The 27,919-nt window shown below is 47.8% G+C and overlaps 1 protein-coding gene across 1 annotated transcript; it reads left to right on the top strand.

The window, feature by feature from the left end:
* Nucleotides 1-25,936, top strand: LOC122383534. The gene is made up of 3 exons (XM_043370046.1): nt 1-952; nt 22,112-22,272; nt 24,073-25,936. Exons 1-3 carry the CDS (start codon nt 661-663, stop codon nt 24,127-24,129), a joined length of 510 nt encoding a protein of 169 aa, XP_043225981.1. The 5' UTR covers nt 1-660; the 3' UTR covers nt 24,130-25,936.
* The last annotated feature ends 1,983 nt before the right edge of the window (nt 25,937-27,919 follow it).

Here is a 27,919-nt window from a genome sequence, read left to right as displayed (position 1 = left end):
TTCAGAATATGTGCGGAGCGTTCGGCGATGATGGAAGAAGAACAAAAATCTCTTTTTGTGATATACTACCATGAGAAGTGGTTCGAATGTTTACGGCAAGATTATCATCGCCCTATAATGACATGAAGTGAAGTAAAAACGATCCGCTTTATTTCGCATACGGTATCGTTGCACCTAACTCATTTCAAATTTGCAAGTGGTTCCGTGTTTGGCTGACTGCTACATCAAACTTTTCGAGAAATATTGTTGACATCGTGCTGCTCAGATGACTTTGCTGCGTTTAATACGCTGCAAATATGCCTTTTCGACTATGCTCAACTCATCGAGGAACCCTTGAGGTCTTCAATAGCGCCGTTTGAGCCTCGGACTCGATTTTGTGTGGTGAGGACGGCTGCGGGGCCGGCGCCGACCGCCCGGCTGTCGCGTCCGGTAACAAGTGTGTAAGTGGCGACCACCACTATCGACTGGCTGTGGGGCGCGCGCGCGCGCCGCCGCCGCCGCGTGGGTGGCGGGCCGGCCCTCTCTGGTGGAGGTCGGCGGCGGCGGCGCCCGTCGGCTCGCCAGTTCTCGCCCCGGCCATGCGTCAGAGCGCAGCGTCCGGCCGGCGCTAGTGACCGCCCGCGAGCGCCGCCAGTCACGCCGCCGGCCGCTCCGCAGACCATGTTGTCGCGCCGGGCGCTGGCCGCCGCTGGCCTGTGTCTGCTGCTCTGCTGGCTGGCGGCTGTGGCCGCTCAGCAGCCGCGGCGCCGGACGTCGCTGCTCCAGCTGCTCACGGCCGGCCGGCATAGCTCAGAGAAGCGCTCGTTCGAGAGGCGGTTGGCGGCGCCCGCTCACCAGACGTGGCGGCAGCGGCCACCGCCGGCTGCCGGCGCCGTGCCCGCCAGACAGCAGGCCTTTGTGCGCACCAGTCGAGCCAGCAGCCGGCCGCAGGAGTATGACGTCCCCATCATTGGTGAGTATTTTAACCGCGGGACAGCCCTCCCCCTGTCCTCACTCCTGATTTATCTTGAGGGCCAGCCCTCCCCTGTGCTCGCTCCTGATTTATCTTGAGGGCCAGCCCTCCCCTGTCCTCGCTCCTGATTTATCTTGCCACATGGTCACGCTCCGAGTGCGTGCATTCTAGCCACCGTTCAGTCGATAACATTCTGCTCACTGAAACTATAATCTGCTCGGCAGCTGGCCCTCGCTCTCGCGACGGCTGTCGAAAATAGCCGGCGCCGACGGCCTCGCGTTAAAATTTTATTAGTAGTCCGAACCGTATCCTGATCGACTGATTTATTTCCAGCGTGGAAGCGCACTGACAAGGCGGCCACAGTTCGTCTTAGAGATAACATATTTCATCATGAAACTATAAGCGTGCCATTGATATTTTGCTTTGACTTGGACGAACGAAACATAAAAAATCGATCAATAAGTGTATCTAACGTCAGTGGGAATTTTTAAGTATTACAAGACACACATAGCACCGTGCAAACGATGAAAAAATATGACATGAGCTGCGACAAATAATGATAAAAACCACTGGCTTAATAATGCCGTGGCATCGGTGACTAATGGTTTTCAAGGTTATTTAAATGGGTGTAAAAGAACATTTAAAGAACGGATGACTTCATTCACTTAAATGAAAAATGTTATGAAAAGCTCATGCCTGAATTGTGGTCACGTCATTGCGCATTATGTACGCCTCAAACCGTAAACAGAAACCGGATCATTCTCCAAATAGAACACGATATCGTTTGTAGACGTCATCAGTCATAGAGTCGCAGTCAGTGGAGATGTTTTTGTTTATGGGTGCAGACTTAAAGACTATAAAATAAATTATCAAAGATGAAGCCAAATATGACAGCCAAATAGTAAAATATGACAGCCCTTGGCCGAAACACTTGCAGTCGGTAGCGATTGGCTAAAGTTGACTTTCAACACTAGGATCTTACTTCTTAGTTCTTACTACCACTAGACTCATTTTGAAATATACTCATTTTATATAAGGCACTAATTTGGCCTTTAAAAGTTGACTTTCAACACTAGGATCTTACTTCTTACTACCACTAGACTCATTTTGAAATACTCATTTTATATAAGGCACTAATTTGGTCCGATGAAATTACTCCTCCTCGCCCGAAAATGGTGAATTACGTAATCGTGTGTATCCTATTGTCACAATTTTATGATGATGAGATGTTTACGCTGCACCGGCTTACGATCATTCAATGTTTAAAACCTCTATTACTAAGTATAGGTCTGGTAATAACCGCCAGGCCTTGACCGCGCATATGTTCCCTTGACATTAAATAGAATTGGTACGGGCGCTGTTGTTTCAGAATAATTGATACTTTCTGGCCGACTCGTTTTCCTGACAGTGCGTACACTGCTGGTCAGCGCTGAAATATGTACTTTTCGCACCGACGTAGCTCAGAATAGGACATAGGTTTGTCACGCGATGCCAGTTTGGGCGGCGATGTGTGGGAGGCTGTGAGACAGATAGGCAGGCTGTGAGACAGATAGGCAGGCATAATTCAGCTCACAAACTTCCTACCGAGTGTCCGAACAAGGCCATTAAAGTTGGCTGTTGGGCTTACAGTGTCGCGCCGATCCCCTTTTGGACTGGGTTATGGGTCATTTTCGGCCGAAGCACGCTATATGACAGGCATCACCTGGAATCTAGTGGATGGCCGTCGATTGGAGTGGCGCCTTCAGGTGGCAGCTGTTGCTCTTTTGAACACTTTGGTTTTATATTTATTTTAGCAAAATAAATAAATAATATGGCTAATTATGTCGAGTCTGATTGCCAAAATGGAACAAAATGTTGCCTATTCATTGAACGGCTAGCCTGAACTAGCCATGCCTTAATATTGTTTATTCTGCCAATGAGCATACTCATCTTGCTTCTGTGTAACGTAAAATTCAACCGACTCAAAGACGCATCAAGGCTGGTGGAAATGTCAAATCATGATGACTGAGCAACCAGCCTTGCGGTTGTCACAACAGATGAATGAATCAATAAATAATTGCATTGGGAATATCATCGACACCAAACTTGCAGTCTACGCAAGCACAATTTCTATATTCCTGCTCCCGAAAGTGGGGCAAGTTTCTTGATGCTTCGTGCAATTGCAAAGCACAACGCCCAATGTCTGACGCCGGAACAGATACTAGGGCACTAGACAAACGGTCTGAAGTCTCAACATTAAACATATATTTAAAAGAGTGTCCGCTGAGAATGTAGCGGTCGGGTCGGTTTGGAAAATGTATCCGTCGACCAGCGGCGTCGCTCGTCAGTCAGAGCTGATCTGAAACCGTCCAAAGGTCAGGTACCAGTGGTGACAGGTGGCCGCTCGCCGGGAAGGAGCGCAAAATACGGACATGTCCCAGCCACCTGAAGTTGGCTCGCAGTGCCGATTCATGAAGCCGCTGTCGACGATATTTTCCGCCCCGGCTGGCCTCGGAGGGGCAACAACTAGGGTCGTAATAACCTGCCCAAAGTGTATGTACTCCATTGTTTATGCTTAGCACACCTAGTACATGCTGTTGTTGAAAAGGTTAAAAGATTTTGCTTTAACAAATCAAATTAATTACCACAGTTATTATAAAAGATACTTTGAAAAAACATGCCATAAAAAGATGAAATGAGGCTTACTTACATCAATTCACAAACAGCTTTGGGGGCTGCTAGCATCAATATCCTAATATGGCATAAAATGTTGCGCTATTTTTATGTGTTAAATGAACACAAAGTAAATGAATGATGTATAATCTGCCCGCATACAGCACCCCTCGAGCCAATACGTCATAAGCGGCATCTTGGTCGAATGCGCCATAAAACGCGTCGTCGACTAAACGGTCTGGTTTATGGGCTCGTTTGCTGTCACCCATGTGAGTGCGGGTGCAAAGTATACGATCGCATGTAGATACACTGCGTCACGTGGTCCGCGCCCGATTACCCCGCCCGAGGGCCCCCACATTAGTCATCCCACAATGCCGGCTTGCGTGTTCTAATTTGCTGACGCCGGGTAGCAGGTGACGTCAAATGAGGCACCGCTTGCGTCACCGCTGAGAGGCCGACGCGGCAAAGAGCTCTCCGCTATAGTAAGGCTGCACAACGTTCAGCTCTCTGAAACTTTGGCTGTGTCGCTTCAGACCAATTACGTCATCAATTTCACAGGCCGTACGAGACGGGGCAGTAACGCCGCGGGTCGAGTCGCCAAACCCGCGCCGGCAAACGGCTTATTGTGTTCAAGAGTCGTATCAACTGACACAGGCTGCTCACTGCTGAAACGAGCGACAAACTCAAATGCATTAAATGGATACCAAGTGGTTTAAGCGTTCATTTTTAGCAGGGCCGAGTTCTCAAGTGTGTAATTTTAGTCATCACTAGCAAATGAATTTCAAAGTTTTGAAAGTTTTACTGATACACTTGATGAATGCAACTTGATCTAAGTGCCTTGCTACGCCCAGCACGATTCATCGTTTCGAGAAGTTTTTGTAAGCTGCGCCTAAAAGTTAGGTTTATGAAAGCAGTCATATTTTCACATTAAGCTCATTTCCCTGTCCTGCATCCACCTCTCTAGCTGTGCAGCTAAGGAAACACTGCAACTGCATTTGAGTAACGACGCTTTGGTGGTATTTACAATTTATTTTAATTTCCCGTAATCAACTAAAAACATTTAATCTCCAGATAAATCGAATTCCTAAATAAGTTTAAAATGGCCGATGCCTTCCAGAAGCTGTGAGTCGGGTTTTTAATATCCATGGCGTTTGCCTGCACTGCGGAATGCATAGGGGCTGAATGCTAGGCGGGTTTTGGGAACTGGGCTCATGCTATATGTGGCTACTTAGCCGATTGGAGTCCGCTCAGCGAGCAGCGAAGCGGCGCCTCGGCGGATTTCCCAAACCGTCTGACTGGTTCACAGACCTGTCCATGGGTGTGGGTCGGTTTACGCTCCCCTGAACAGGAAACTTACCGCCCCGCTTCTGACATATTGCGCCTGAATCATTAAGAGGGTGCGTATTTCAATATATGATGTTAGAAATGAAAGAAAATAATTATAAATGCTGGACGTCTGTAGGATGTAAGATGAAGTACGAAAAACATCGTAGCTCTTGTCTTCCGTCTGTCGTTGGCCGCGAAAGAAGTCTGGTGGGGAGGGGGAGGGGGTATGTCAGTCCAAGAACAAGACACAAGCCTTGTGCTGTGCATACCTGATATCTCGCCCACATCTGCCTTCTGCTCGGGGCGGTCTTATATGACGACTACGCTGATCAAGAAGAGCCGTCGCGGAAACTCCCCCGTGATCGGCCCGACCCTCTGCTGTGTGGGTGATCCCAGAATAGACGCAGAGACTCGTCTAAAAAAGACATTCGTCTCAGCGCTGATCGTCCGTTCATCCCCTCCGGCCCTGGGGCCCCAGTCCCTACCCCCGGGCGGTCGGTATAGTCGGATCGGGCAGCCAATCGTACCACTCAGAGCCCTGCCCACGACAGCTGAAGGTTTTTTGCTCACCAGGCAATCGTTGATCATACAAAAACCCACGCAGCGTAGATAGTAAGTAGACGTATTTATTGATTGCTTTTACGGGGGGGGGGGGGAGGGAGCAACAAAGGTAGACCTCCTATAGACCGCTGATTTAAAGAATGTAACGAGAAGGAAATGCTAAGGTTGCGAAAAGCATAGAATTTAATTCAGAACCACAGTGACATTTGCAACATGGTAGGTCCCAACTCCTTTCACACATTATTTCCGTGGATAATGCATCAGAGGCAATACGAGAGGCAGTGCAGGTTATTTGACCCTCGAACTGATAGGCTGGGGGTGCGGGGTCATAAAGACATCTCAATTTTTCCCGAAAATCTCTTGGAAAAAGCGCCGAATCGCCACAAAACTTTTAGTACCCTGGAATGAATCAATTCTACAGCTACCCCCCAAATACCATGATCCTGCTTCAAAAGACCTGTGACCTGTGACATGTTTCTTGAGACCATGTCAGGTTAGAATGGCGATTCGGCGAATCAGCGCATGCAATACCCGTGCTTTTGCAATACCCGACTTTGGCTGTGAAGAGAAACGTGCCAGCATGTGAATTGCCGTTTGTCCTATGCATGATATGGTGGGTGTCGAGTGCATGTGAAAGTCAGGTCAAGGTTATTGACGGCTTAGATGACCTTGCTCGATTTTGTTTTGTTTTACAGCTTTTCAGGGCAATTCTGGAGTTGATTTCAAATCGAACACCCGTTCGAACATTTGAGAACTGGTTTTGGGGCCCATATGTAAGTAAGTACAACATTTTGCGGAGCGGTCAGTAGTAATAAACACCTACATACTATGGATAGCCAGCTGGACTCCTTATGGTTGACCTGACCTGACCTGACCTGACCCGACCTGACCTGTCCGGAATACATGAAGGCACCAATATGGATAAAAGAAATGCGACATTTCACATCAGTTCCCTGACAAAATAAAACCATCGGATCAATGCGTTCTAGCAATTACCAATTTTTCCGATATTTGGGAAATTGACATAACCTGGAAGGTCAACCAATGACCTAGGACGTTAAAATAAGGTTTCATCGGTTTCCTTTTGCCACGGGCGCAACACGCTCGCTTTTTTGTAAAGCTAGCATGATTATGGACTGAACGGCTGGGTCGGGTTTCGAACGATCCCAGTGCAACAGTTTCTGCTAGGATGTGATTGGCATCATCCACCACCTCTTGTCGGCGCAATCTAAACTAATTTGTCCCAGTCTTGGTTGATGACCATTCAATGGTCCATTCCAGTTACTGCTTCGTATAATTGCTCCCTACTCAACCATGTCATTATTTTTCATGCCACGTAATAATCGATAAGGGTGCGTTATTCGAGAATGCAGGCTTCATGGATAATGGATAACATCAAGTAATGAGTTGTAGCTTATGCCTCAACTAATTGTGTCCTGCCATCAACCCTGGTGGTACATACTTTCATCAGCTATTTGTAGAAAAAACGTTCACTTATCATCTATTGGTGTAGTTCGAGCCTCCTATAACAGCCCCCATTAGTGTCACCAGGTCAATGCCGCATCGTTGGAGCCAATGCATGTATATCGATGGGCTCCGATGGCTGCTGTTGATACCTCTCATATGATTCACACGCAAGATGAAATTAGTCAAGCTTGTTGTTCTAAACGTGCTCCCTTAGGTGCAACACATTTTACGAGTTTCAAAACTGTTATGATATCTGGAATATAACACCAGTAAAACGCCTTTTGGGCGAAGAACGAGCGAGCGAGATAGTGAGCCCTGCACGTGCGGAAAGGCGAGAGGGTACTTCCAACGGGCTTGCGCAAAGCACCCTTCTAACCGGTCGCTAGCGGTGTACCAAATTTGAACGCAATCGGCCCAGCCGTTCCTGAGATCTGGAAGCGGCATTCTGCACGTGCGCACGTGCAAACGGGGTCCAAACTGACTTTTGCACGGCACCCTACTAACTGGTCCCCAACCGTGTACCAAATTTGAGCGCAATCGGCCCAGCCGTTCTCGAGATCTGGAAGCGCCCCCTGCACGTGCGCACGTGCAGTAGCACCTTAACCGCAACACATGTTAATACATTGCCTGGTGGGTGCCTACCTGTATGCCAAGTTTCAGCGAAATCGCCCCAGTAATTACCGAGTTATTAAAATGGGAACAAATTTGACACCTCTCATTGTTGTATTTTGCACGTGCACTGGGGGTGACCCACATGCATCGGCAGTATCCTATTTTTGGTAGAAGGGATGCTGCTACCCTACAAAAATTACCGCAAGTCAATCGCCCAAGCGGCTGCTGAGATATGAGCCTCTCAAAATCACTACTTTTGCAAAACAGCTTGAACACCCTTGACTTTTCACGTGGCACGTGCCACGACGGTCACTGAGGTGTATCAAAAGTAGTCAATTACGGGGTAGAAGGGATGGGGCTACCCAGCAAAAAAGACCGCAGGCCAATCGGTCCAGCGGTTGCTGAGATATACACTGAAAACCTTTTTGATTCCTTTTAAGCATATTAGGGGTTTTGGTCTAAAACAACACCCTGATCATTTCTTCGAATATACCCAAACTTTACCCTTGTTCTTTAAATAGCTCCCTTGAATTCTTCTAATATACCCTAGTAAGTACCGAAGAGGAAAGGAATATGATTCCTGTTCTATTCCCTGCCATACCCACAGTACACTCCTTTTAACCTACCAAAATACCCTTACATCGAAACCTCTATCTAGTATTCCTTCTAAGCGTATAAGGGGAATATTTTGCAAACTATACTCGCACTATACCACTTAACACTCCCGTATTATTCTGTGATTTCCATCACTGATCTCAATGTATTCTTGCATTAGACCCCACATAAACCCAGAAGGGAAAATAATAATGCCCTAGGTATATTCGTCGTAGAACGTGCTCAGAAACTGTCTCATTACTCTCAGCTCCCTCGTCCGATTTCCCTTTATATATCGTAACACATCCAAAACTCACAGACATTTGGTCATTTATTATTATTCATGTTTTACATTGGTGACAACAGCATGGACATCGCTTCACCGTTTCTCTTCCGATAAGAAGCAACTTGGGATAAGTAAATCTGAGATCAAAATGAATGGATATTTAATATCTATTTCGGTTATAAAACACGAAAATCAACGGTGGTTTCAGCTACGCAAAAATGGCGAGTATGTTAACCCTCGCCGGCCGAGGGGGGGGGGGGGGGCGGGGGCCGCCCCCCCCCCCATAGGGTTTTTTCGCGATAGCTCCAAACACGCTGGCGATAGAGAGCTGAAACTTGGCATACCTGACCTTTGATCCAAGCCGCATCTTTTGACACCAACCGCATTTTTGGGTCAGGTCAGGTCACTGACCTATGACGTCATAAGTGAACCTCTGCACGGTCTTCAGATGTCGCAACTTCGCAACGCCCTCACTGCCAGAGGAGATGTCACAGGGAAATGAAACTTGCAGGATCTAGTATCCATTATGAGTCTCACAACTTGTATATCTCGGATTTTTCCTAAAGGTCATATGAGGTCAGGTCATTTTCGTGACCTCACCATTATAAGTCAATGGGGAAAAAGGAAAACTGCTATTCTGGCGCCGGGAACGATCTCCAACTATCTCAAGCACACAGAATCGTGATTTGATGCACTCCTTGCAAGGTTAGATGCGTCACTTTTGCAATGTTGACCTTCCGTGACGTCATTTATGACGTCATCAAGGTCATATTAGTTTTTTGTCAATAACTCCCGATCAAATTGAGCTAGCGAGTCGAGAAAGCCACCAATGGACTCAGGAAGACCTGCCGAATCGAATGATATGCAACATGACCTCTTTCGACCAACTTCGTGACCTGGGGGTGCTGACCTGACCTTGACCTGAGGTCAACACCCTAAGTTGACCTGACCCGAACAAAAAGTATATCATTCGACGCGCCTGAGCGAGGCGAACACGATGCTGCCAACATCGCGGCTCTGCGGCCGTTTTTTTGCGAAGTTATTCACCAAAAACTGAACCGTACCCTGGGGCACTTGACCTGACCTCAGAGGTCACCGGTTGACCTAGGACCTTAAAATCGGGTACCAATCTCTGCGTCTTGTAACGGCGCACACGCTCGTTTTTTCCGCGACGCGCTAGCTCCACCAGGGGCGAAACGGCGAGGGGGGGGGGTCGTACCCGCCCCCCCCCCCCCCTCGGCCGGTGCGTATGTAGAAAACCAATAGGTCCGGCGAGGGTTAAATAACTGTTCATTACCAAAGAGATGTCATTAGAGCATTGCATATCCTGTAACAATTGCTGACTTTCACCTAGCAGCTTACACGACACATTTTTACAAGACAAAACTTATATGCCGGACCCTGTAAAAGGGATAATAGGACCAGATACTGCGCACTGCTCGGGTCCGGGCGCTGACCGTAAAATAGTCATGCAGATCTACACCGGGTGCGGGCAAACACGCCCACCAAGGGTCTCTTGGGTGAATTTTCCGGTTTCCGGCACGCCGAAAAGTCGTTGTCGTGCAGGTTTCGTCTTTTCTGGGTTCCACAGCTGTGCTTTCGATGTCCTCCACGACGTCCTTTGCTCGAATGATCAATGCACACACTACACACCCGCTATCACCCGCGCTGAGCACAACCGTCCTTCTCCACTGCACGCTCAAACTCAATTGGCGCGCTCAAACCCTTTGAAAATTGGCGCGCTTTCGGCCCAGCTGTCTGATCACGTGTCATGTACGTCACTGCCGGCACTGGATTACAGTATGCTGATTGGGTGGCGGTTGCGAATCACCTGGCTCAAACGCACTTGCGCCGCGACTGGTTATAGCTGCCCATACCGCGCGTCAAAACAAGCTTATAGCTGCCTGTTATGTCGTCGCACCGCCCACACGCACTCAGCGAAGACGGCACCGCGTTTGGTGCTGTATTAGTGGTCAGCAACACGTCCAGGGAGCGACTGCCCGTCCTCCCCGCCCGCCCGGCCGGCCAGTCCCGGCCCGCCGACCGGTCACCGCCGGAGGCGCCGAGCGGCACAGGTACGGTATCTGACAGTAGCGGCAGAGACTGTACACTAGGGTATATTAGAAGAATTCAAGGGAGGTCTTTAAAGAATAGGGGTATAGTTTGGGTATGTTCGAAAGAAATGATCAGGGTGTTGTTTTAGACCAAAACCCCTGATATGCTTAAAGGGACTGTCCCACCTTAACATTAGATTTGAGTTGAGATAGCCATCTTGATGGACGTTCTTTGAAAATCAGTGCCGTGAAAACCGTTTCTCCAGCAATTACTTCATCGCAAAGAAATTTGAGTTTGATTTTGACATCTGTGCAAATAAGTGCCACAATGTATTGGTATTGGCACTTAAATCTGATGACGTCATCAGGCTTTCGAACGTCCGTTAAATGTTTGACTAAAACGTTTTGTAGCACGCGGTGGTATATGCTGCGTTGCGCGCAACAAATGCCGCACTTTTAAATAAAGTCGCTAGGAACAGCGGAGATCCCAAAAAGTAAACAAAAGTAAAAGTCTTGATTTAAAATCTTGAAAACCGGTGAATATTTTTCGGTGAAATTTGGTAGATATTCGTTTTCGCTCTTTCTGAACCGAGCGACATCACTTTCATGCCAATTCATAAACTTTTTTAAAGGTGGGAGGGTCCCTTTAAAAGGAATCATTTGAGGAATCATTTGAGTATCTTAAGGGCATTCCGCCAAGAAAACGGCAGAGTTATAGGAGCATGACACACCATGATCAAAGGGAATAGAGAATCGTTTTGGTTGTCAGTGTAAGCCTCTCAAAAGCGTTACAGGCCGGGCCGGGCCGGGCCTGTACTGTCTCGGGCTCATACTGAGATTTTTCCGTTATATTGAAAAGACTCGCTTCGCTCGCTGCGCTCGCTCGCTCGTAATAACATGTGCGTTGCAGACATGTACGCTATGCATGAATCCAAATGCTATGTGCCAAGCGCCTTATTTTGGGTCAGTATGTTCTCAGTAGATCTTTCGACTAGCTGCTGGTAACGACGCCACATATAGTTCACATATAGTACATTTCATTGACCATTTGTGACCTGGGCTGACCTAACTTTGACCTGAAACATACCGAGTGCAGGCTCGGTACCCACGGGGTATCTTAACCCGCACCCCGCTGGGGTCCTGGATTTCCGCGCCCTGCTGGGGGCGGGGGATGAACATTCCCCCTTCTACCTCGGCTCCTGGGCCACGTAGCAATACGGGGAATGTGGCGTTCGAAAGAGCGTCAAAAATAATGACGAAATTACTGTGGTCACTTTTTGGTCAGGTCAAAGATCAGGTCACCAAAGGTCATTGAAGGCCAGATTTCGCCGATTTTCAGGTCAAATGTCGACAATATTCAACAAACCGGCGCATAGCTCGGAAACCTATAGAGCTATACAGCACCCCGGAAAAGCGCATGCAGGAGGCAAAAATTGTCAAAATAGACGATTTTGAGGAAAGCTTTTCTGCAATAGCCTTTGACTCAAACCTTGCACGAGCTTACTCTTACCGATATCGTTTTCCTCTCGCCAAGATGCATCGAATTCACTATACTTTGACCTTGAAAGGTGAACTTGAAAATTTGACCTCAGGTCAAGGCCATGAACTGACCGAAAAAGGTCATGCTACATATCTATCAATCCGCCTCGTTGAGCTGAACACACCTAATGCATTTTCATCGCTCTAGCGTGCTTCTATAAAAAAAAAAATATTCACGAAAAAAAACTGTTAGATAGGTATCATTCGACCGTGACCTGAGATGACCCCAGGAGCATACACATTACACAGCCAACAGGGGTCCCAGATGCCAGCGTGTCATAGTTACTTGCAATTCAGTGAGTGTTTAGAATGACTTTCGTCCAAAAGGGGCTCCTTTAAATTTTCTCCCATTGACTTTTAATGGGGAGATCACAAAATTGACGGTTGACCTGACCTTTGGTCAACGATATCAAAATTCCGAGATAAAGATGTTGTACATACTGTTGCTCTGATCAGTTTCTGAAAGGCTCAAAACGATTGGTCACTCGGTGTAGCTATGACAGACATTGAAACTTTTTATGAGGTGAGGCTACTTGAAGTGACCTGGTGACCTGACCTTTAGTGATCTTGGTCTGAAATCTTCACAACATGTGCAGGAAAGATGTATAATGAAGTGTGCAAAATACGGTGGCGCGGTAATCCGCCGTGCGTGAGATATTTGAGAAGAAGAAGAAGAAAACACACGGAGTGTTCAAACATTCCCTGCAGGCGCTGGTTAAACAGATGAGAGTGTAAACCAAATGTGAAATTTATGTGACTTATATGGTGGCAGCCAGAGCCCGAACTGTGACCAGGCCTAAATGCTTGCTTATATATATATATATTTTTTACCTTACCTGTCACGTCATCGGTGACCTCGACGTCAATAGGATTACGTTTATTGTTACTGTTTTTCTAGGGCGTTTGAATTTGGCAATGCAGCACCAGTATTTTTGGAGATAGAAAGGGGGCTCTGTAGAGCCCCCCCGTTATTCGTGCTATGGAATATACCCCAGTTATGCGCAGGGGAAAAAATTGTCTGGACGGACTCTTCTGAGCGGATAAAAACACGTAGCACACACATAACTCACTACCTATTGATAGATTTGCAAATAATTTCCAGTTCGGGAGCAGCTCTGAGCGAGATATTGACATCGCAAGTGACGCTCAGCGGGCGTGCCCCGCCGCTGGCTCGGTGCCAGATAGCCTGGGGCCGAGCCGGGGGGAGGGGGGGGGGGGGGGCGCAGGGGTGAGCGGGTGCAGATCCATTCATGACTGACTCCCATGAATGGGGCACCGCGGCGACAGTCGCCGTCGCCTCAGGTCGCCGTCGGCGACGAGCCGCTCGTTAACGATGGCACGTCGATGGACTCAGAATGGACGCAGATGAGATATGGGTATTGAACACGAGAACAAAGCCTGGTGGCTAAATAGGAACGTTTTACAATTTTGTTTTTATATTAATATGCACAAAACAGAGTAGGTATCGAGAGGAATGTTATCTTATCACAGCTGTGAATGTTATCATCCAAGAGCTGTTGGCGAGGCTTCTGGGCATTTACCATGATCAGTAAAAAGTGCTTGGATTCAGGACGATTTTGAATCCTTCAAATTATTTGCATTCCTTATTTAAATTCCTCTTAGCATTTGATCAGTTGTCCATCTAAAAAAAGTAACAACAAAGCACTGGTAAGCGGTAAAACGGATATCAACCACACGGCTCACAAAACGCTCCCTGTAACTATTAGAGCTATGAGCTATTATCACCACGGAACATGGGATTGGGGTGCATATCTGATTCGCTTGATCCGTTTGTTACTTGATAAATTTTAGTATTTGCTTGCCAATAGGGCTCCCACCTTTCGGATGAAATGTCGATTGCTTCGCGTCTTTACATTCAAATAGATGCCAAAGGTTCCGTCGTAAAAAGGATATTGTTGCTAAGGAACTAGGATGCCACTTTCAGCTAGAATGAATACAGTTATGATTTTTGAACTAAATCTAAATAAGTTTAAAAATTTGTATGAAGACTCATAGGCATTTGGCCAGCACCTGACTGTCCAAAGGGTAGCCCGACTCACAGGACTGTGGCTCTAGTCCAGGTACTGACACGAACTGAACCAATATGGCGCGTCCGTCACCCGCTCAACGCCGCCATTTCTCATCGATCACACGCTCTAAAATAAGCGTGTTACGACAGACTGACAGCCATGAATGAATTTCGGTCAATAAAGAGCCACCGTCTGGGAATCGACATTCGACGTCCTATTTCGGCCGGGTGGCACAAATGTGTTGGATGGAACGATTATTTGTAGTGGGAGAACGTCTAGGGAAAACGCAAACTCGCGCTGTGGCCTCCTAGAACCGCAGCCAGCGGTATTGGCGCCAGCCTAGCAACATCTGTGGAAAGCTGTTCACGACGCCGCCGCAGGGAGAATCTGGCATTGCCCAAGATACTTTTCCACTTTGGGGTATTAGATGGTAGCGTAACACATGCAATATGATCAAGTGCGTTATGTAATATCACACAAAAAAGATATGCACAGGAGCATCTTTTTCCTCAAAATGTGCTTACCATAGACGGGACCTTAACCCGCGCACCGACGGGGGTCTGCGCCAACTTCGCACCGACGGGGGGGGGGGGGGGCGGATGACCGCCCCCCCTGAGATCTCGAGAATGAAGCAAGATAGCGACAAGCGGTAAACGGCATCGGATACGCACGGTCAAGATCTACAATTTTTACTAAGGTCATTTTCAGGTCAGGTCAAAGATGACGTCACAGGGGTCGAAAAATTCAAAATGGCGGCGCTAGATATGGAGAGAGTTTTTCTCGAATAACTTTCGAATTAGTCAAGATAGGAGCAAACTAAGGGCATCATCGTGATCCTCTCGTCAATCCGCATCGAATGATATATATGTTGACCTCGAAAGGTCAAGGTCAAAGGTTGACCTCAGGTCACGTGACCTCGAGGTCATCATGTATATCATTCGATGCGTCGTGACGAGCTGAACACAATGAGACCATCCACGCGGCTGTATCTTGTTCCTGTACGGAGTTATTGGCCAAAAACCTTTGGTGACCTTTGATGACGTCACATGACCTCACAGCTGCCCAACAGCAAAACAGACCTCAAAGTAGTGAAGGTTGATCGTATATGAAGTCATGTATGGTATATGGGGCCAGCCCCCGTTCACGAGCCTCAGAATTCCTTTACCGTGACGTCACGTGGGCGGCAAAAATCCCTTCACCCCATAACGATCCATACAAATGAGGCCGAGTTTTGAGCTGGGCTGACGCCTAAGTTGAGGGATAAAATATTATAAAAAGCATACCATTTGACTCAGTAAGGCTTGATTTGTCCAAAACCGGGCCTCAATAGGTCGAATTCGAATGAACCAAGCATTAATTTTGCCTTTTAGATGAGGCCTGCAAATTTCGATGAAGTTTTTTCTCGTGAAGGAAAAAAATAGTGCTACCAAATGCGTCTTGCGCCGCTTTTGCAAAAGTTAGATACTAACGCCATTTTCTATCAATAATATGCAAATTTATTATGATTTTGGCCAAATCGAATGGCAAACATTCACTTAACAATAGCAAGACTTCTATGAGGTGCATTGTTTTGGCGAGTGATCTATAGTATGCTTCAAAAATACCACTGGAACTTCAACTTGGTATGCCTCATACTGCACTACCAAAGGAACTGAAGACTCGTATCTGAGCCACTTTGAATACAAGATAATGGGCTGAAGTGTGAAAAAGGCTGTGTTATGCCTTTCAAGAGAAGAAAACATGCTAGTATTGGTCTTTTTAGCACAAATATTTATTTCTAGTGAATATTAATAATGTGTAAAATCATAAAATGTTGAAGTTCACTTGACACTTGATACGAGAACAATCAACAGATCACCAAAGCAAGGGACCTGGTTGACTGGTCTTGTTGAGTCCATTTTTACATTTTTCTCATCCAATAAGTACCTAGTTAATTGAGTAGAGTATTGTCTACTATTATAATTTGTGGTTAATACCTTAACAGAGAACATTGTGAGTAACTGTCAGTCCTGCCGCAAGGCGCAAATGAGCAAGCACAAGTGCTACAGTGACATGAATCATGATGAATGCATTTCCAAGGTGGCATGTACAATAAATGTTACAAGGGTGGAGTATGTTCTTTTATGAAATGAAAATCATTTAGATACAAAACATCACATGATTTAGAAGAATATTGGTGAGCTGATGATATTTAATGTTCATACTTTAATAGCACCCATAAAAATCATTTTCATTTTGTTGAGCAGTGCTCTTGAGATAATGGGTGACCGGGACGGGTCAAGTAATTGAGTTGAAGAACTATGCTGAAATATGAATACAACACTAAACATTTTCAGCACAATGACAAAGAATCATCACCTTCTTCGTCCACTCCAAGCACATCTATTTTTGAATGCATATTGCACACTCGGGAAACCTTAATGTAAGGTTGAAGCTGAACTGCAGGTTCATTAGCGACGTTAGACTGTGCCCACTGCCCACAGTTCCTTGCATAAGAAGACCAGTGAGTGATGAAGCTCTAACTTCTAAATCATTGAAGTCACTTAGAAACATAGTCTGGCACATTTTGCACAGCTATTTCAATTTCATATAATCCAGCAAAAGATATATTGAACGTCATATGGAAACCATGAATAATGAATGTGTACTGGAGCAGCCAATCTGCAAATATGGTAACTTCGACGAGATCTTGTTGGTGCGGGCTTATTCGGCTGGTGCGAATTTGGTATGGTGCGGAGCGGATTTGGCTAATGGCTTGGTGCAGTGCGGATTTAGTGTGGTGGGTAGGAGGTGGTAGGTTTTAAGTTGTAGGTTTAATATTGTAGGTTGTAAGTAAGGTTAGGCCAGGTTTGGTTAGGTTTGGTTTGGTTTGATTAGTAAGTATCTCTGGGTAAAACGTCTCTCCTTCATTGCAAAAACAAGTGTGACGCTGGCTTAATGACTACCAAATATTTTCTAATGCATGATTTCATTAGATTTACAATTTAAAACATGTCAAAAACTGTAAAGAGGCAAATGGTGTACATTACTCAGACCATCACTTTGTCAATATAGCCAATGCAGCATTGTTATGGGGCTAATTGCATATCTGATGGCCATGCTCAAGGCAGTATATACCGCCATGCTCAACCCAAAATTTGAAAACATTCGTAGCTGAATAAAAATTTCATCACTCATCCGCATTTCAATTTCATTGCTATTGTGCGATACAAACCAACCGCTGATGAACAGACACTATAACAAAAAAGGAAAATAATGACAGAAAACCTGATGATATTATAAGCGATCTGATAAATAAAGCTAGAGCCGTCTGAATCCTCAATAGCCCGATCTAAAATCGCAAATTTGCCCATTATCACTTCCTATTAAAAGGCAAAATACGAGAGTGCGGCAGGTATTTACATTATAACTTATAACCTAATACCCTATGTACGGCCTTGAACAATGCCTCGCATTATAAATGTCTCACGCAAGTCATTTATGTATTCGCAAATGGCTACCATATAGCTACCATATTGTGTGACGTCACCTGGGCGGCAAAAATCTTTTAGTGAACTAACCTTATAAGTAAAGTAATCTTGTATGGGGCCATTCCGACCCGTTTTAGTGGTAAAAATAGGGAGTTGATTTTTCCCCCATTGACTTATAATGGGGAGGTCGCGAAATTGACCTGACCTTAGGTCACCGATATCAAAATTCCGAGATATACAAATTGTAGCTACTAATGACCTTATAACATCCTGCGACTTTCAAAGGCCTCCGACATCTACTGTAGCTCTGGCACGGTGACAAAGTTGCAAAAAAGTGACTTGAGGTTGGGTCATTCAAAGTGACCTGGTGACCTGACCTTAAAAGGTAGGAGGTTCAAACTTGCACACCATGTGTAAAATTGATTAGGGGAATAGTCATACAAAATTTCGCGGCGCTACGCGCCGCGGTTTTCCCGCTATTCGCGAAAAACCTCAGGGGGGGGCGGATATCCGCCCCCCCGTCGGTGCGCGGGTTAAGGAGCTTCTTTCAAATGAAGTATTAACAATTCAAAGACGATGATATCATGAGCAATGAGCTTTCAACATGCATCATGCGTTTCATTCACGGATATGAAGTTCACTTACAAACTTCACTACTTTGACAACAACAAGCTATCACATAAAATTAATTCCTATTAAAACTTAACTAAAAAACTAAACCCACAAGTAAATCGGTGAGCCGGGCGATGCCCGGCTGGTAACCATTGTCGTCTATATTTTGCAATGCAGGAGTACCCCTTCTTAAAGTCGGTCGCTGGGTGGGGCTGAATGTGCCCTGATGCAGACCAGCTGCTACTGTCAGTTTGGGTTCGCGGGAGCTGCGTTTTGAACGAGGTGGCTACCACCTCGGGAATGTGGCCAAAGACATGGGTTCTATATGGGTATGCCGAAGAGGTCGCAAGCTGAGTCGTAATTGGCTTTGCAGTTTTATTAGTCATGCTCATGATCCTCAGTACTGCATGTAATCATAATATCATTGTATTACTTCATACTATGTGGTTTCATTAGCCGGCATTTGTTGCTTCTTTGACCTTTTGCCTAGGAGTTAACCCTCGCCCGCACATGGGGGGGGGGGGTTGCCACCCCCCCCCCAGGTAGACTTTCTGCTCCGCACTCAACATTTTTAGAGCTAGAAGGCTGATTTTTCGTATAGCTGCTCCTCTATCCTTTCTCAATGTCCACTGAAAATTTCAAGTTTCTGTGATTTTTGGTTTCGGAGATATGACCTTGTTTTTCAGGTCATGTCATGACCCAAATGGCCAATTCTCAACATCTTGCGCTTGCCATGGGCCTTGTGAGCTTTTGACACCTTGATTTCGGCCTTTTTGCCAGTCTTACCTCCCACCTATCATGGAACATGTTGTTCGACGATGTACAGGTGTCAGGGTCAAGGTCAAGGTCAACCTAGGTCATCTGAGATAATTGCGTTTTAGGCAATCTGAATTTACTTTTTGTGAAGTTTTCTCACTGCATTTTTGGTAAAAGCTTCTCAGATTATGATTTCATGTAATATGGACACAAAAACAATCGGTGCACACATCAGTATACACACAGACACACACAGATATACAAACACATATAATTGACCTTGACCTAACTTGACCTGAAATGACCTCAGCAGCAAAAACCTGGTCGGGTAGTGTGACAAAGAGGTTCTAGCTGGCTTGGCACCAGAAAACAGCATCGTCATCGGTATATGATAAGCAGCGCACTTGATATCCAACGGTGACCCAAAACAGCAACATTTTTTAGTTTGACCTGACCTGGAAGGTCAATGACTGACCTGAGAAGGTAAAACTGGGTATCATTGGATTCGTCTCTTCCCAAAAAAATCTTTTTGGTCTTTACCGCTAAGCTCTATCTCCAACAGGAACGAAATGGCGCGGGGGGGGGTGGCAACCCCCCCCCATGTGCGTTCTAGGATGGGAAAATGGCATGTGCGGGCGAGGGTTAAGCAGTTTGCGAGCACAGTGTTTCATCATGCCGCACCAAGTAACGTCGGCCCTGCGGCGGCCGTCTGCTCCTCCTGACGGCGGCTCTCATCCAGGCCGGTGCTTCGTGTCAGGAACATGAACTGGCTCATCTGGCCAGCCTGTGGGCGGCTGATCGCCCGACGGCCTCGTCTGGCGGCGCCAGATTTCAAAGATACCGACCCCGCTACCGGCAGCGCGAGCTAAATCGAGTGAGTTGCCGAGCAAATGAGATGGAGTTTTAACAAATCAGAAGACACGAAAGGGCAATTTGATTCATTGGCATTAAAGTTGATTCGAACAAACTCGAATGGTGCCGGTAGCAGCCCTGGTGCAACTGCACAGTCACCTTGCTGGCTGGGAGAGAAAAATAAGGAAAGGAAAGATGGAAATGATAAATAGAATGGTTTACTTACATCAAACGTGGAAATCAAGAAACAGCTACGACATCGAAAGAGAAGAGCTCATCTCCGTGTTCATGATTAATCACCTGAGTGCATTGTAAGCCACTATACATTATAATATTATATACAATAGCTGAAGCCATATGTGGGAAACTCCGGCCGGTGCACAATGGTCAATATACTGCGATTGTACCTGGGCCTTGTGTGCCCGGTCCCATCAGTAGTAGCTGGCTCCCGCTAAGCGCGTCTTCCGGCTCACGGGACGCCATCGATCGAAGGCTCATGCTCGGTAACTGGCCCGGGCCGTACGCCACAGGAACGGATCATAGCCTACTATGACGGGCCGTGCGCGGCTAAAACAGGTCCTCCTCTACTGGGATAGGCCGTTTGCCTTTGTGCATTGGCTGTATACCACTGTGACGGATTGTATTACGATGAGATGTACGCACATCAATAGGATGCCATTGGACGTCGAAACGCCCGCTTTTGAGACTGGTCGTAGGGGAGAGTGGGGCAAAGCGGCCACCCGGGGCAAAGCGGCCATCCATCGTTTTAGCCCTCCACAGCTGGCGTCAGTTCCAATTTATGATTTCCAATTATACTTCTCTTTGCGGTCGTTCGAATGAGCCAGAACGGGGTTTCAGGCCCATTGCCATTGTTCTGTGAAACACGGAAAAGCATTTCTTGCCAGGTTACCAATTATGTTTACAATTTTTAAATGTTATTTTATTCCATAACCGTTTGGAATTTTTATAAGCGTTTTTGTCCATGCATTGCGTGGTTATCGTACATGCCTTCTACCAATTTTAATGCTTTTTACCCCACTAATAGCTGAGCTGGAATTTTTTTGTCTCGGACGGTATGCGCGGGGCAAAGCGGCCGGGGCAAAGTGGCCATCCCCCAATTGGCCATAAGTTGTTTCCATCTGGATAAAAACATTATTTATATTCAAATGTGTCGTCATGCATTCATCTTGGCCACTTTTCGGTTACATGAGTTACCAAATTATGCAATTAAATGTTTTTCCAAGAAAATTCTTTCTTTGTTTAGCAATAGGTGGGAAGATAACAAAGTAAACATCCATCTTCCCTTTAACCTTGTCACCATCAAATACCCTAGTCGTGCATGAGGCAACTATTCTGTTTCTCATATCGGGACTTGAGAAGTCGCCAGTGGCCGCTTTGCCTCAGGGATGGGGCAAAGTGGCCAATATGCTATAGGTTTAAAGTTTTGTCAATATCTCCCATATGTGAACGCCTTTGGAAATGAAACGCAGTTGGAATAAAAGACAATTTAATAGGGATCACATTGGTATAGAAAGAATCTTTCCAAGTTTAAAAATCAAGCGTCGGCATCGTTAGAAACGTTAGGGTGGCCGCTTTGCCCCACTCTCCCCTATGTACTTTTCTACGTAGAACGGACGTAAAGCCACAGTGGTTGGTGAAGCCACGGACGTGGTTGCTGGAACCACGGACGTGGTTACTGAATCGTTCTGAGCTGCTGCCGTGCCGCCCAGTGAAGAGGCCCGTGATCACGCGACCGGCGTAGCCCTGCCATCGACTACATACGTACGGGGCGGCGCTGTTGCACCACGTTCAGTCACCGGCCGGCGGCTCGATTGGCCGAGCGAAGTTAACTCTGTCTGCCAGTGTGCCGGCCGCGGCCAACTTTGGGCGTCTTTGATTGGTTGCTTCTGCCCGGCTCCGATCTGCTCAAGTAGTTTGTGCTGACTTAGCTCAGTCCGAAAAATAGCAAATTATGCATTTGCATACTTAGGTGGATACAAGATCGGAGTTGGGCTGATGAGTGCCTTTTATCAGCAACGGATAGGACTTTTAAAGAAAAGCGCCAGCGTAAATAGCATGTCTCTATTGTAAAAGCTTACCGCTTACCAACAAACATTTGTAGATAATGTAAGAAAAAGAAACATCGCACGTTGCAGATAAAGTAGAAGTTGGATTTTGATACTGAAACACAAAATGTCGCCACCAAGAACTGATACCATTATATGTGTTCGTATCTCATCCCCTTCCGTGTTTATTTTCATTATCACAGGTCGACCGTGTAAGACTGATCCTCCTCTGCAAAATTATGTTAACTGTTCACTGAGCTCGTTTTTTTGTGTCTATTTCAGAGTGTCCCCCGACGGAGGAGGGGATGGACCGGTTCGCGTGTCCAACGCCCAACATATACGATCGCTATCTCTGTATAGACGATCACTTACTCTGCGACGGTTATAACTCATGTCCGGGGGGCGAGGACGAGGATCGTCGCAACTGCCTCTTCTATAAAACGGTGAGTGTTTGAACTGTATCAGCGGGAGAGACACTGACACCGATACCGAAATGATAATGACCCCGACACTGACACTGAAACTGATACTGGCAGCGGCACAAACAGTAATTCCGACGCTAACACTGATACCGAATCCGACTCTGACACTGGCACTAACAATGAGAACAGATACCAACACGGGAACTAAGGAGAAAAACACAGACGCATTTTGTTTTAGTTTCTAGAGCAGACGGGTGGGCAGACCGGGACAAAGGCACTAACAGTGACACACCAACACCGACTTTGACACTGACACTGACGCAGACGCAGAAGCAGAAACTAACACTGACACCAGCACCCACACAAACGACGACACCGTTGATACAAACACCGCACTCTGTGGCCAGGACGATGTGTTTGTAGGCAAACTGTGGCGTGTGTTTATAGCCGGTGGACAGCGCCTTTCAGTCATTTCACATGATTGGACGCACACGCACAAGATTGTCCGATCAATAGCGCCGACCTATAGCCTGGGTCGGGTGACGGTCCAGCCCCCCCCCCCCCCCACACACACACACCTACCAACGCCACTGGTTCCCCTGCCTGTGGAAGTTGGCAGCCCGTCGTTTCGCGGCTCCTGATCACCTCGACACCGCTCAGAAAAAGGAGCAGTGTTGACTGGGATTCACTCTGAGTCACGCTTTTTCGAGGCTGCAATTTTTCCAGTCCTTCCCAGCTGAACTAATGTAATGACTGTCCCTAGTCTGGCTCCATTTCGGTGTCTGTTTTCATTCCAGTAGTTCGTCCGTCGAACAAAAAGCAGAACAGGCGAAAATGGTGGACTGCGAGGAGCGAACTGGCACTCAGGATTCCTTTGGCGGCCATCAATGATGAAGTGGCATTTCTGGACGCAGCTGCAAAAACATACCCACACACACGCACATTTATCAGAGTGGGCAGGCGCGATTTAGAGGGACAGCCCGAGGACATCGGACGGGACTGTCCGTAAGTCCGTATGCGGAGAGAATCCGTATGCGGTGCTATCCTCCGCTGTCGCGCCCTCGGGGGAGTTTTTGTCAGTCCGTGACACCCTGCGGCATTGGTCATCGCCTTCTCCGCGTCCACTGGGAAGCGGCTGTCCGTATCCCAGCTGCCGTGGGCACCGGAGAGCCCGGAGGGAATGCGGCTTCTCCAGACCAGAAATTCGCCCAGCATATGCTCGCCGCTAGGCTAGTCCGTTTCCCATATGTGGCCCGCATACGGTGCCGTCTTTATAAGCAGCATATGAGAATCGCTGGACAGGCGTGCGGCCCTAAACGGTCATAAAATATTCCCACGAGTAGGTAAATTACACGGAGTTTTTATGCACGCTCTAAGTGCATAGAAAATTGCCTTACGTAGATAGCAATTTGCAGTTGATGTCGCTAGGTAAGTGCGCAGTTATTGCATAAGCTGTGGTGCAATACCTTTCCTGTTTTCTGAATAGCATACGCTGTTGATGGACTAAGTAGGTGTGTACTTATATACAGTCTTCGGTTTCAATTGCAAAACACTTTTACACAAGCAATTTAATTATTTCGTCTGTTTAGCTTCACTAGCCAACAGCCCCAGGGTGAATAGTGAAGAAATTGGACCAGCTTGTAGGAAGCCAAATGTCAAACAGTCGCAGCCCCGGCCAGCTTCGGCCCCAGTCAGCATTTGCTCATCCCTTGCATTAGAGTAGGTACCCCGTACACCAATAAACGGAACCTGGCCTGCTGATATCCTCCAGAACGTAAGGCCTGCCGCAGTTCTCTGACTGGTTCTCTCTCTCCTTTGCAGACCAAGTCACATCTGAATGTGCTGGCGGACGCGCTTCTCCGGGTCATCCGAGGCTGAGACCTGGAGCAGCGCTCAGGAAGACCAACGTCTCTCTTCTCCCTGCTGAGCCCCCGGACCTAGGTTAGCCAGCTCCGCATCGCCGCCGAAACCGTCTCGTCTTCTGGTACCCGTCGCCGCTGCCGCTGCCGCCGCTCTCGGTCGTCAGGCCTCGGAAGCACTGGCGTCGCGAGATCAGCATACTTTTCGTCAGAACGTCCAGCCGCTAGAGGTCGAAACGGTCCAATATCAAGGGCGATATGGGCCTGACTGGGATGCAGTTCTGGCTTAGTGGACGTGGAGTGTCACCCAATCAGGTCGCGTTCCAACAGCCTATGAATGCTTATCTGCTCTATCGTGTATGTAGTTCTATCAACAACCTCTGTTAGCCAATGAGGCCACCATGTCGCCTGCCTAGGTGGCCCTGCTGTTGGGCCGCGTCTATGAGGCTCAGCGCCGTCTCGGTTCCCTGGGTCGGCCTTCTCGCGCCTGTCGCCTGTCGGCCGCCCTCGCCTCTCCGGGTCGCCGCCAGAGGGGCGTCAAATCGGCATACACATGCCCGCAGGCATTCTCTCACTCTCTTCAGTGCCAGGTGTAATGGGAGAAGGTCTTCACCTCCTCCCGCGAGAAGGGGCGGGTTGGGCGGGTCTGAAGCACCTCCTATGCGGGCCCCGTCTGATCACTGACATAACCAGGACGGCCAGTTCACCTGTATGGGAACTGGGAAATGTCTGTTACTGTTTCCTCCGAAAAATGGTTATTCATTCAGTGTGAGCGTTTCAAGACTCAACAAAGCAATACTCGGGCAAGAAGGGGTCATATGGAGACGTAGGGATCGCTCTGGTGGAACCAACCTTGTTTGCTCTATGTGAACTTGCATCTACAGCTTGCAAATATAACTGGTGACCAGACCCAAGTCTGGTCAAAAACCTATTCCTCCTGACAGGAGGCAGATCTGTGTGCTTGGGCACCCTAAATTACTCTACTGCACTGTTTTGATTCATATGCTAAACTGCCAGGCATTATCTACATAGATACAACCTCTATCGAACGAAGCACACATGATTATAATTTATAGACAAATGTGCGTCTTCTTTGCTCGTGTCTCTAATGTATGCGATGGAAATTTATTCATTATTAGTGCAATAATGCCACCAACATCTGTTCGCTCAACTCACCATGCCCTCTTTGATGTTGATAACAAGGTGCTTTTACGACGTTGCGTGTAATAGGTTTTTCGCGAAAAAGCTATTTCGAGCTAACAAGATTCATTGAACGATGTTTAACTATGTCCGTACACTTTAAACTAGCACTCAGGACTATCATCGGAAAAATATAATCGGACACACAGCATTAGGACGTATTCTACGTTAATGACGCTATAAAAGCCACCGCTACCACGAAACACTGCTGTAGCTATGCTACGTCGAGTGCTAAAAATGGCCTTTGCTCGCTAATATCACTGTAGACGAAGTAATTAACACATTGAATATGAACAATGGGGTTATATACGCTTGTATCAGTATGCTAAATCGATGAAATACTCCAGCTCATGGTAGCGACACTTTGACCGGTCAAAACATCAGCTATTATTGTCATTGTGACCGACTGCGACTGTCTCAGGATTTCTTATTTCCCCCCCAAAAAACTCTGTTTCAACTGTTGTTGAACGCCGCTTGGCGCCCTCTGGTTGCGGGTGTGGAAGGCTGAATCTGAGTTGAACCGAGTCACAGTCTGAGCTGAGTCTGAGTCGGATGTCGGCTCGTTCTTGTGTGAGCTTCTCAGTGAGATCGTTCTGAAAGTGGCGTGACTCTGCTGGGCTGAGTGCGTTCTGCAATGGCTCGTGCTGTCCAGCGCGAGTCTCTGCGGGCGTCATACCGCATTTCTTTGCCGATTTCACTGTTTAGAATTAATTCTGTGTGCAATTTGGGCAAGATATTATTGTGGATAAATAAATCACGCTAATAGTACCTGAGGCATTCAGTAATAACTGTAATTGCATTGCTGCAAGTCCTGCTATTCATCGTCTTTGGTTGTCTATTTTGGTCCATGTAGTTTGCGCGAACCACTAAAGCTTGAGGTTAGAAGGACTATGGCAAGCATTTTCAGTTTGTTGAAAATGAAACGATCGAATTCTCCTTCGCCATGGAGGTTTGTTTCAGCGATCTCAGTTTGTGTCTCATTTCATGGATTGTTCACGTGGAAATGTGATGTTCATCTCGGCTGATGTACCGCCATTTGTGTACATTTGTGACATCGTCTTTGTATATAATTCTCTGTCTCTCTTTCATCTTCATTTGCTGCTGTTCGGTCCGTCTGTACGTCTGTCGTTCGGTCGCCGCGGCAGCCCTATGTTGGCGCAGCGTCTAGTGGTCGCTGGCGATGGCCCCGGTCGGATCTCGCTGCCGCTATCTGAGGGTCGCTCGCCGCGCGCCGGCGGGCTCGTGCTGCCTACCGCCGACCGGCCCAGTTCCACACGGGGCGCAGCTCGACACGAACGGAGAGCGCGGGCGCCCGAGACACGGCGCCCACGTGACCAGTGGGGTCGTCTCGACCTGCGCCCCGGGCCGGCTGGCGCCCGGCGCTGGCGACGCCCGCCCGGCCGGCAGCCGGCGCTGGCGGCGGCACGACACCGCGCCACGACGACTGTGCCCCGTCGCGGCGCGCCCCGCGGCGCCGCCCCTCCCCCGCCCCCGCCCCCGCCCGCGCCCCGGCCGTTCGCCGCCGCCCGCTGAGCGGCTAGCACGCCACAGCTGGGGCCGCAAGCACGCCACCACTGCGCCCAGCGGCCGGCCCCGGGCGGTACCTCAGTCGATGCCACTTGGGCAAATGAGAGGATTAGCCGTCTGGCCGGCCGGTGGACGGCAGGGCAGCTCTGCCGGCAGCGCTGCGCCCCTACTCCGGTAGACAGGTGCACGGCCGGCGGCCGGGACCGGGCCCGCCAGCGCGCTCCAGCAGCGACCCGCTCTACTTTGTCGCCTGTAACCTGTTCCTGTGAACGTATATTTATATAGTATGGTGCCGAGCGCAGTTGTCTGATGTTTAGCTGTTATAAAGTGAGCCGCGTTGCCCAGCTGCGTGGCTGGCGGCGATTTATGAGATTGGTCACGTGTCGTGTTTATTTATATACACGTGTTGTTGCTGAAAACTGAAAACTGAATGACACTCGAGTCGTTTCGATCTATTATCCACATTTAGAAATGCATTGGCTCATCGACGCCTGTGAATCTATGATCAATACCTAGCGCTGGAGTCATAACTGGACGCCGTCAAAAGAAGCGTTCATCTCTTCCTACTATTTTCATTCCGGTCGGAGGCATACCAAGGAGCTGTTTGAGCGAGTTGTCTGTGCTGTAATATGGCGTGCAACCGTATCACATGAATATATAATATATTTTTCTTTCTGGACTGTCTTGTGTGCTGTTTTGCCATAAAGTGCCAACTAGTTGGAGGACCACACGCCGCGTACGGCCACCGGTGGTTCATCATGACCTGTAACGACTGCTCACGGACGGACGTCCTCGTGACTCGCGCGCGGCGCATGGTGAGCGCCAGTAACGCTAATCGACGACCGGCATGGAACATGCATCGACTCAACAGCCGGCCGGCATCGATCGCCACCGGTGTGGGCGGCCGGTGGTTAACTGGTTGGGGGCGTGCCGCACATTTGATATCACCTGCATTTGTGACGAGCGCCTGCGTGTCTCGGCCAGGGGAAGTGTGGGTGATATTCTACCATAAACAACAGTACCTCAAAGGCGTTATTATCCACGCGGTCAGAAGGACGCACGACAAGATATAACCCATAAGC

This window comes from Amphibalanus amphitrite, unplaced genomic scaffold (assembly GCF_019059575.1).
Source record: "Amphibalanus amphitrite isolate SeventyFive unplaced genomic scaffold, NRLGWU_Aamphi_draft 000166F_arrow, whole genome shotgun sequence".
NCBI classification, from domain to species: Eukaryota; Metazoa; Arthropoda; class Thecostraca; order Balanomorpha; family Balanidae; genus Amphibalanus; species Amphibalanus amphitrite.
Note: the sequence above shows the minus strand (reverse complement) of the source record. Positions and strands in the feature narration are given on the sequence as shown.

What these genes read in the sequence shown, in the direction of transcription:
- LOC122383534 (XM_043370046.1), top strand. Translation starts at nt 661, where the DNA reads ATGTTGTCGCGCCGGGCGCTGGCCGCCGCTGGCCTGTGTCTGCTGCTC. An exon ending in GTATGACGTCCCCATCATTG is followed by an intron (nt 953 to 22,111) that starts GTGAGTATTTTA and finishes TGTCTATTTCAG; the next exon opens with AGTGTCCCCCGACGGAGGAG. An exon ending in ACTGCCTCTTCTATAAAACG is followed by an intron (nt 22,273 to 24,072) that starts GTGAGTGTTTGA and finishes TCTCCTTTGCAG; the next exon opens with ACCAAGTCACATCTGAATGT.